Source organism: Bombus vancouverensis, chromosome 16, assembly GCF_051014615.1.
Source record: "Bombus vancouverensis nearcticus chromosome 16, iyBomVanc1_principal, whole genome shotgun sequence".
Lineage (NCBI taxonomy): Eukaryota > Metazoa > Arthropoda > Insecta > Hymenoptera > Apidae > Bombus > Bombus vancouverensis.
This window is the reverse complement of record NC_134926.1, coordinates 11,013,676-11,023,859: the sequence shown is the minus strand read 5'-3', so window position 1 is coordinate 11,023,859 and position 10,184 is coordinate 11,013,676. Positions and strand designations below refer to the sequence as shown.

General features: G+C 38.0%; 2 protein-coding genes and 1 long non-coding RNA gene across 18 annotated transcripts in view; 1 reads left to right on the top strand and 2 right to left on the bottom strand.

Moving 5' to 3' along the window:
- Nucleotides 1–212: 212 nt before the first annotated feature.
- LOC117160179 (uncharacterized) lies at nucleotides 213–1,703 on the bottom strand. 3 transcript variants are annotated; one of them, XR_004464720.2, is made up of 3 exons: nucleotides 1,637–1,703; nucleotides 711–829; nucleotides 213–572 (listed from the first exon to the last, which is right to left on the bottom strand). It is a non-coding gene; the product is annotated as an uncharacterized LOC117160179 (long non-coding RNA). The 3 variants fall into 3 exon arrangements; XR_013060378.1 differs by lacking the exon at nucleotides 1,637–1,703 and adding an exon at nucleotides 929–1,453; XR_013060377.1 differs by lacking the exon at nucleotides 1,637–1,703 and having other exon boundaries at nucleotides 711–922.
- A 58-nt stretch (nucleotides 1,704–1,761) lies between these two features.
- On the top strand, nucleotides 1,762–4,430 carry 128up (GTP-binding protein 128up). Its single transcript, XM_033340729.2, has 8 exons — nucleotides 1,762–2,069; nucleotides 2,361–2,526; nucleotides 2,639–2,769; nucleotides 2,851–3,090; nucleotides 3,290–3,458; nucleotides 3,780–3,909; nucleotides 4,029–4,151; nucleotides 4,233–4,430. Exons 1-8 carry the CDS (start codon nucleotides 2,028–2,030, stop codon nucleotides 4,333–4,335), a joined length of 1,104 nt encoding a protein of 367 aa, XP_033196620.1. The 5' UTR covers nucleotides 1,762–2,027; the 3' UTR covers nucleotides 4,336–4,430.
- A 194-nt stretch (nucleotides 4,431–4,624) lies between these two features.
- The window catches only part of dila (centrosomal protein dilatory), a 35,413-nt gene continuing 29,853 nt past the window's right edge, over nucleotides 4,625–10,184 (bottom strand). For 6 of the 14 annotated variants that reach the window (XM_076625513.1, XM_076625516.1, XM_076625508.1 and 3 more), the window contains 10 exons: nucleotides 7,698–8,161; nucleotides 7,533–7,626; nucleotides 7,330–7,444; nucleotides 6,806–7,247; nucleotides 6,497–6,714; nucleotides 5,826–5,985; nucleotides 5,497–5,753; nucleotides 5,214–5,385; nucleotides 4,966–5,129; nucleotides 4,625–4,885 (listed from right to left, as the gene is read on the bottom strand). In XM_076625513.1, the coding sequence (XP_076481628.1) occupies nucleotides 4,747–4,885; nucleotides 4,966–5,129; nucleotides 5,214–5,385; nucleotides 5,497–5,753; nucleotides 5,826–5,985; nucleotides 6,497–6,714; nucleotides 6,806–7,247; nucleotides 7,330–7,444; nucleotides 7,533–7,626; nucleotides 7,698–7,985 (2,049 nt within the window). In that variant the 5' untranslated portion in view covers nucleotides 7,986–8,161 and the 3' untranslated portion in view covers nucleotides 4,625–4,746. The other 8 variants (XM_076625518.1, XM_076625506.1, XM_076625514.1 and 5 more) reach the window with 8 other exon arrangements.

The following is a 10,184-nucleotide window of genomic DNA, read 5'->3' as shown; positions in this document are numbered from 1 at the left end:
GCTGCGATTAGGCCATCGAGAAATTAAACGAAAGACGGAGAAAGAGTAACGATCATTCTCGAATCTGGCGAAAGTCTGACGCATCTTTATCTTCATCTCAAATTTACTAGTTTCCATTCTCATTCTAAGGCGAGTATCGCAGAGAGGTTGGAAAAATTATTTCAATAATTTAGCAGTTTATGGTCAATGGTCAAATAAACAACGCACACATATATCTCCTAAATGCATCTTTACCTATTCTTTAGTCTTCTAGAATCCAAATAAATCAGTTCTTCTATCATCCACAAAATTATATTGCATTACATATTACCTATTATCTATTCTATTCCCACTTCGCAAATAAAGCTCAATTACTTTTCTCTTTCCATTCCTTTCTTACTTGTTTCAAATCTTCTCGCGTCTAACCTACAATAATGTTTTTTACATATTTGACACATTCACGCGCTTCTTCTTCTTCTTCTTCTTCTTCCTGTCCTTCTTTATTTCACCCTCCTGCTGTTGCTTCTTGTTATTCGTCACAGTCCATTTCCCCTGTGTTGCACCATCACATCCATGCTCGCCGACAATTTATGCTAAGAAAAACAAATCGGTATAACCTATAACCGATATGACAACTATTGGGTTGACAACTAAGTGATTGCGGATTTTGTCATTACCACCAAATAACTTAGTTGCCAACCCAATAGAATTATCCTTAGCGTTATATTTACCTGAATCTACGATCAAAACATATCTTTATGTTACACTTCCAGATACAAAAATATCTTAAGCAGCTCCGACCGCGTAAAACTCTGCATCCGTGGAACATGCGCTCCTCAGACAGCTGAATCTTGACAAGACAGAGACAAGATGTCGGTCATAAACTACGTAGAGTTCAGATCGACCATTCCGTCCGATAAACTATTCTAGTAGAAATATATTCTAGTACTTTGAAATAAACTTTTCCTGTCTTCCATACAGTTTCAGTATCGTCTTGCCAAATCGTCAGAGGCCAAATTTCCAAAATTCCTCTCTCATATTGTTTAAGAATGTGATATATAATACCAGGCATAAAAATATCGCATACAAACTTTCCATGGCATTACTTTTCTTCGATGATAACGATAACATATATATAGCCGGCCAAGGACGTCGATTTTTGCAAATATACTAAAACTAAGGCTTAAAACTAACTTTGCAGCTTAAAATTAACATTTAAAAGTCAGGCTTAAAGATGACGTCTAAAGCTAAGACTTCCGACAAAGAATAAGTTCCTCGTTGTTTCTCACCGACCAACCAACAATCGAGTTTACGATAAACTTGATCCAAATCTTAGAACTAAAACCTAGTTGACAGTGAAGCAAAAACTAAAGGTCAAATACATTATTACATTACAGCGAAATTTTCCGACTGAAACTATAAACACTTTGGCAAATCGATTCTTCTATTTAATAATCTAATATTTAAAAGAATTGTACAGGAAAGAATTCAACTTTCCGTTTTACATTAAACGACGCATCTTTGTAGAAAAATCGCTCACAAAATAGACTTAGTCTAGATAAGCTAAGTTAATGGACTTAACCACAGGCTACGTAATATTTTTCATCGAGCAACTGCCCGAGAAATAGAAGCAAGTATAAGAAATTACAGCGCATACCGAATAACAACTCTACAGCTTTTACCGACACACAGACCGGCGCGTACATTTTCACTAGAGTCGCCACGTATCCGCTTTCATTTTGTTCATAAATTTTACATCTACTTCGTATTTGAAAACTGGCCTTAATTTTTGTATTTTTCTCTTTTCTATGTGTACTTATTCGCTTCTCTGCGCGTGTTAGTGTGTGTCGTGTATGTAGTGAAACATGTGTTTTAACCTGTCAGCACGTGGAAGTCTTATGCAGTAACGTATATATATATATATATACATGTATATATATACATACATTTCGATAGTTTTGTAATGGAAGAACGCGAAAGGGCTTAAAAGAAATTTACTTAATTTAAAGTATATCGCAAGTTAAAGGAGGTTTCCGTTTTCTATCAATATGAGTACCATATTGGAAAAGATCGCTTCGATCGAGGCCGAGGTAACCTTTGTTTTATTTTCGTTCGTTTCACAGCGGCGTGCAAAAATTTCCAGCCACAATTAATTTTTAGCTTTATGTTCGAAAAACCATATCTAAAAGTAATATTGGATATAAGGGCGTGATAAGCAAAAGAAAATAGTATACTACACGAAGGTAGTATAGTATACTACAATAGTATACTACACAAAATATAAATTGAACATTTATCTGTTATTTATTTGGGAACGTCTGCAAGTCGCTTTATATTCACACTCTATTAACACATTTATTATAATATATCTTTGTCTGTAGATGGCTCGCACTCAAAAGAATAAGGCTACGTCTGGTCACCTCGGTTTGTTGAAAGCCAAATTAGCCAAATTAAGACGAGAACTTATTACACCGAAAGGTGGTGGAGGTGGTGGGGAGCAAGGTTTTGAAGTAGCTAAAACTGGTGATGCTAGAATAGGTTTTGTTGGTACGTAATAAGGAAATCTAAATCTAAAATCTGAATGTGTAAAGCATAAAGTTTACAAACAGCCAATGGAGCAATCTTTCATTTCGCTGTGCTTGTTCCACAACGATTATAGGTTTCCCTTCTGTGGGTAAATCTACGCTTTTAAGTACTCTTGCTGGTGTTTATTCTGAAGTTGCAGCGTACGAATTTACAACTCTTACCACTGTTCCTGGTTGTATAAAGTATAAGGGTGCAAAAATACAGGTTCCCAATTAATTACGACTATTTTACCATAGGTATATCTTTACATTATGTATGGTATGAAACGTCAAATGTATCTTCCAGTTACTCGATCTACCAGGTATCATTGAAGGCGCGAAAGATGGTAAAGGACGTGGGAGACAAGTAATTGCAGTTGCAAGAACTTGTAGTTTGATATTTATTGTTCTGGATGTACTGAAACCGCTTGGACATAAAAGATTAATAGAGCACGAATTGGAAGGTTTTGGACTTCGTTTAAATAAACAGCCACCCAACATTACTTTCCGCAAAAAAGATAAAGGTGGCATTAATTTCCAAACCACGGTAATTGAACGGCAGGGAGAGGAGAAACATAGAGAACTACACGTGATACGATTCGTTTTAAATTTTGTACGACTTAACTGTCTCTTTGTATATCTTTCGTTGTATTGGACAGAGTCATGTGTAGTTTTTGTAAAATGGTTAGATGGTTGTGCGCAAGACTTTGTGCAAGAGAACTTAAGACGGTTGTATTATGTTGTAGTGCACACAGTCGGAACTCGACTTAGAAACAGTGAAAAGCATTCTGTCCGAATATAGAATACACAATGCGGATATTACTTTACGATATGATGCCACATCCGACGATCTAATTGATGTCATCGAGGGAAATCGCGTCTACGTACCGTGTATTTATTTACTCAACAAAATAGGTAATTGCATTCGTGCGCGTGCGTGTAAGATCATTTAATCCTACTGTATCCCTTGAATCATTTTCGGCCAAATTATATTTTTGTATAATATTATTAAAGTTTCTTAAATTTGAGGAAACTATGAAAGAACTGCTGTTAACAAGCGTCAGTTTTCCTTTGAATTTTGTGCTAAAAATTTGTTGTCAATATTAAAAGTTTTTGTTTTGATTGACACTAAAACTGAGATAGATAGATAGATATATACAAAATTCGAGGACTACAGCAGGGTTAAAATGATAGAGCTTGAATTACAGATGAGAATCTTCTTTATTTGATTTTTAGATCAAATTAGCATCGAGGAACTAGATATAATTTATAAAATACCGCATTGCGTTCCTATTTCTGCTCATCACAAGTGGAACTTTGATGACCTCCTTGAAAAAATGTGGGAATACTTACAGTTGGTCAGAATGTAAGTAGTATTCAGGTCGATTGACTTCATTAGTTTTTTCTTTTCCTTTTTTTTTTTTTTTTTTTTTAATAATAAATCGTGCATAATAATGGATACGTTTATTTGATTCTGATATTTAGCTATACCAAACCGAAGGGTCAACTGCCAGATTATAATTCTCCGGTAGTATTAAACAGAGAGAAACGGACGGTTGAAGACTTTTGTAATAAATTGCACCGATCTATCGCAAAAGAGTTTAAGTAGTAAGTATTCGCTCTAATTGTATTACTAATGATTTATTCTTGACTACCAACACATTTTTTATTTGTTTACCTTATTTTTAGTGCCCTTGTGTGGGGTTCGTCTGTCAAACATCAACCACAAAAAGTCGGAAAAGATCACATATTATGTGACGAGGATGTCGTACAGATTGTAAAAAAAGTATAATTTTTATTAAATATTCGGCGTACAGTTACTATTAATTATTATTGAATAGATTTTTATAGACCGCCTTCTGTAATTAAAAGTGTCGTAATTTTGGAGTTTATCTTGTTTTTGTTCGTACAAAATTATGGAATATTTTGGTCAGAATAGTGTAACACGAGATGCGTTAAAGGACATACACAAGGAAAAGATATACATATAGATATATACATATGTATATTGTACGAATAATATTAGAAGTGGCTGAAAATGAAGTTTTAATAAGTGCGTAAATTATTAATAGGTACATAAATCATTTGAGACGGTTTTATTTATTTTATACGAAATGCATACCTAATCCTACCCGCATAAATAAAAAGGAATACACATGTGATCGAATAAGTCACAAAACAACAACAACAACAACATTGTTATTTATAAAGTTTTCAAAATATATTCTCTTCTCTGTTGGTCCAATAACTTTTCCAAATGTTGACATTTTAATTTGACGTCATCACGTTCTTTGGTCAAATTTTTGATCGTCAACACCTTTTGAGTCATTATCAGTTTAATTCTAAAACGTGAAAACGGGGTGTACTTGATACAATTGATAAGTACCGAGGTATTAATTTGCATGATTAATTAAGATCGAACCTGCTGTGTAATTGAGTCATCGAAGTGTCTCTATTCGCATTGATACGAGTGATTTCATGATAAAGCGAAGCAATTTTCTCCTCCAATTCTCTTTTTTCTCCTTCGATTTCTTGCCTCGCTAATTTTTTCGAGTTGTCTCTTTCCATACTTAACCGTTTGATTACCTAAAGGGTACCTGTTTCTCATTCGGAACGTTCGATAGCTAATAATTGCTGTACGACGAATTTCCATTTTAGAAAATATCCTACCTCGTTTGCGTTACTCAACTCGGATACGTATTCCTGCAACTTGTTCTCCGCGTGTTGCAACTGAACATCGGTTTTCTCCAGTTTATCCTTCGTCTGCATTAACTTAGTTTTATAAAGCTGTTCGTTATCTATTGCGGTTTGCAAGTCCATTTCGTACTTGTCCCTCAAAGATCTGAAAAACGGCACGATTGTGTGTGTGTGTGTGTGTGTGTGTGTGTGTGTGTGTGTGTGTGTAATGGAGGTCGCTTGGGCATCGAACGACAATCAATCGCAAATTACCTACCTGAGCTTGCAATCAACGTTTCGTTCAAGTGTCGATCTTTCGTTTCGAAAGTCTTTTTCTAATCGTTCGATAGCAAGTTCGATTTGTCGATCCCTCTCCTTGTTACACCCCTCTTTTATCTTACTCTCGACTTGTTCGATTCGTAAGTTCTGTTCTCTCTTGTAATTGACCAACCAAGCTTCCCACTCAGCCTTCAGCGATTCTTCGAGAGTCTTCTTCTCGTTCGAGTGTTGCTGCTTCAGAGTCTCGACCTCACTCTAAAATTTCACGTCGATTCAAAGAAATCGATGGAATCAACAGATATTCGAAGCTTTCGGTTCGACCTTCACCTGATACTGCGAATGGTTTTTTTGCAAACTGGCCTGCATTTCAGCTTCTCGTTTAGCTTGTTCCTTGGTAAAGTTTTCTCTGTCGCGTTGCAACTCTTGGAAAAGTTTCGTTTGTTGCCCTTTAAATTGGCTTTCCTGCTCCTCCAGCTGCTCTTGGTATCTGAACGGCATAAAGATCAATTGCACAGCATTAGTCTAGTGTTTCAGAAGAAATGGTATTGGTAGAAATTTTAAACGATTCTGAGAATGTATACAGAAGTTGCGAGATATTTGGTACGAGTACATATTTTGCAGAGATCGCAAAACTATTTAAAAACAGGCAATGGTGCACGACATTGATAAGTCTTAGTTTAGTATTCAATGGGACCATCTTTAACGCTTGTTACATGCTTAAGGTGACTATTCACGCTGTATATTAATTTTTTACCAGCTATAAGTTTACAGCAAATATGTTGCACAACATCTACGTACACATATATAAGTACACAGTTTACCGACTAGGTTCAAATTTTGCCAATACAATCATAGCAGTCGCGTCTCATTAGCGTTGATAAATAAATTTCAATAAATGTTTTTATATAACACGTCGATATAAACATACAAGTTTTCTATACGTGCAAGTGGACGAATTGTTTCGCGGGCCACTGTACGTCTAAAAATGAATTCCACACCTGGTCCACAAAATATTCTTCTCGTTGGCCAACATTCTCTCGTGACTGGCCATCAATTCTAGACGCAGTTGTTCCAGCTGTTGATTAGAATGGCGTATTATACGCAATTCGGTGTCCTGTAGTTCTTTCATATGTATATTTCTTAGCTTCTGAATTTCCTCGGCGTGTTGCTCCGTCATATTACGTAACTCGGGTTCCAAACCTTTCACAGTCATTTCCTTAAAATCGACGAATCAAAATTATAAATCGTTGAAGACTTTGATAAGCTTCGTAGCGATGCGTCGTACAAGTAAACCAGATAGTTAGAACCTTGATCTTCGTCGTTCTGGCCTCTATCCATCTCTCCCGTTTAATCTTCTCAGCCGCGGCAAAATGCTCTTTCGCTCGTTGCAACTCTACCGTATGCCTCTCTGTTGCAGCCTTCAAATCCCGTTGCATTTTTATTTCGATCTCTTTCACTCTCTGCGCCAACGAATTGCATTTCTCGGTCAAATCGGTTTTCTCCGAGATCAGCTGCTCGATAAACTTTTGATGTCTCTTAACTATCCCCTTGTATTTCTCGTCCTGTTGCTGCAGTTTGGAGGCGCTGCTCTTCCTCTGACTTTCCAACTTGTCGCAAGCCAACCTCCTTTCCGTCTTTAATTGTTCTTTCAAGAGCGATATGGTAGCGTTCTTTTCTTCGAGTTGCAGCTGTGCCGTAGCTAAATCCTTTTTAAACGCATGGTGGCTATCGCTAGGGGCTGGAACAATGCTAAGAACAGGAAGAGTTTCCAAGTGTCGATTTACAAGCGGGTATAGCACTATAGGACTATATGACTATAACCGCTACCTACCTATCATAGTTCACGACAGTTTTGTTAGGCAGTGGCTGCAAGTTACCAAATATCTCTCCAAATATGGTGGTGGCGTCTACCTCTGGTATGATTATCTTGGTATCATCCAAAGAACCTGTCGAATGTATACCTATATTTATAGAAACACAAGGAAACAACGCGAAAAGCTCTTAATACCGGTGAAACACATTATTATCAGCTACCCTCTTCGAGTTTGGCCAAGAAAGACATTAGGTCGTCGTACACAGTTCCATTTGCTACATATTTCTCTTCGGACTCGTCTTTCTCTGGTTTCAGCTGCAATTAGAAAGTTTGATCGACCGGATCGAGCCAAACGGATAGAAAGTTGATCGCATTGTTTTTCAAACCTGTAACTGATCGATTTCTGGAATCGTCACGGCAATGTCTTTCTCGAGATCACTGATCATACTGCAAAGCTGCTCGAACGAGCATGCAGTCGATTCGACGAAGTTTTGATTGCAGTCTGCATTCCCCATTTTCTCCATGATGACATCGGGATCATCGTTGATTTCTCTTCTCTCGTACATGATATTCTCCTCTGTGAGTTTCTTTTGTCTAGACTCGACATATTTCGATGGGAGAGACTTGTTCACGGGTGGTTTCCCGTGGATCCTTGGATGGTCGATGTTAATCATAAAATACGGAACAAGGATTTGCCGTTGTTATGAAAGTTCGAGCAGGATCGTATTCACTGACCAAGAGCTTTTCACCCCTTGTTTATAGGTGCGTTTGCGGTTGTCAAGACAATGTCAAGGTAACACGATCAAATAACTTCACCTCTTTTGCTTCGGATAGAATAACTAGTGGAAGACTAAAACGAAATTCCGTTTGATCGCAAATTTTATCAACTGGCTCACGAAAATATTTCGATACTTACCTTACCTTAACGTAGAAATGTTTCAAGTACATATCGTATTCGCGTTATATAAAACATTTTGAAATTTCATCAGCAGTGCAACGGGACACGACTATCGTTATTACATTGGTTAAATTTGACACCAATCTCAAAATGTGTATAGAAATTAGAAAATATTTATCGTGTCTAAACGTATGTTTGTGAAAAATTAGTATACGGCATGAACAGCAGTCATCTTAAGCGTATAATAAGCTAAATAAGTTAAATATGATCTCACTGAATACCGTTTATTAAACCGACGTTTATTAAAATATAATTCACTGTTTGAATAGTTTTGCGGTATCTGTGAAACATGTGTTCTTCCACTAAATATCTTGAAATTTCTACGTACACTTTCCGATTTGTTTCAAACTTTACCAATACAGTCGAACCCTGATAACACGAACGTCTGTAACTCGAAAACCCCTATAAGGCTATATAATTTTGTTTACTGCAGAAGAGTCCGACTCTAAAAGTCGAAATATAATTTACTTTAACTCGAATTTTTTGTCACGTGTACAGATGCATTATTTTACCTTGAATGTAACTCGAATTTAAATCGAATGTAGGACAGTCAGATCTCTGCAACTCCAAGTGTACCTATAGCTATGCTGTGTGTGAGTCAAAGTATATGAGAAATCAATCGTTCCACATTGTCTCCTTTCTTTTAATTATTACACGATTGTTTCAAACAACGTAAGACGACGTCAAGCCGTCTATCCCTATTTCTTCGCTCTTCGACCACGTGCACGGTGACCACGGTGAATGTAATTGTGCCTTCGTACAAAGCTCCCGCGTCTCGAATTTCCTTCTACCCGGAAATTTTGATAAATCGAAACCTCTAAAATTCGAAGATTTTAACTCTTTCTTCCTCGAGGTTCCATCACTGTTACAGGTTACCGAGGTTCGACTCGACACTATAATCACGATTTCGTATAACGTACGCAATATATTCACGAAAGATGTCTGCAAACGTTCGAATATTTGCATGAGCCGCGTATATTTATCTTTAGTAACATTTAGCGACAGTAAGAATATTTGAACGATAAAGATAAATAAATAAATGGTGGATGAAAGTAGGGATGGATAGCAGAAAAATGATTCGTTGCAGCGATCGCGATTGCCGCGCGTATCACCTTGCCGCTAATGGTCCGCTAATGGTCTGCTAATGGTCGTCGTCAATACTACGAATGCTTTATCTTTTACATATTTGTGTTTAGGTTCTTTAGCATTATTTGTTTTATTTCCATCACTTTGTATCATTTTCTAATACCTTTGTGTTTTCAATTTTAATCCGTGAAAACAATGCAATGCGCGTCGTGTCCATGCTGTATTTTGTTTAAGAATATATCGACGGGGCAGAGGGTAATGCAGAGCTCGTACGTTACCGCGCTGGTGATTGCTAAAGGGTTGCTAGAGTGCAGGCAGCACCGTTTGGGGCGACCTGGCGAAGTGGGAATAGATCGTAGGGAACACGAGGAGATAGTGGTCGTCAGTCGTGGGGCGAGGTTGCTGCGGGTGAACTCGTGGTGAGAAAGAGAGCCGAGGGTGAGGGCGAGGGCGAGGGCGAGGGCGAGGGCGAGGGCGAGGGTGAGGGCGAGGGCGAGGGTGTCTGTACGTACACCGAGAGAGAATCGATCTAAAACTAGGAGTCGCCGCAGTAACCGCTGGGAGGAAGCCACTGTTACAATTTGCCCCCATATGCGCTAGTGAAATCTTAGATCGGGTAATTGTACGGCGAGAGAGCAGCCAGAATGAGGTGTTCCCGCGAGGTGGTCGCTCACGTTCGGCCCGCACGTTGATTCGAACTCACGCGATACGCCACGCCGATACCGAGCTGATACAGTGCGGAAATCCACCAAACGATTCACTCCGAACTGAGGTTCTACACCGAAAAGAGAATAACAGACAAAGAGAGAGACAGGGTGGGAGGGAGGGG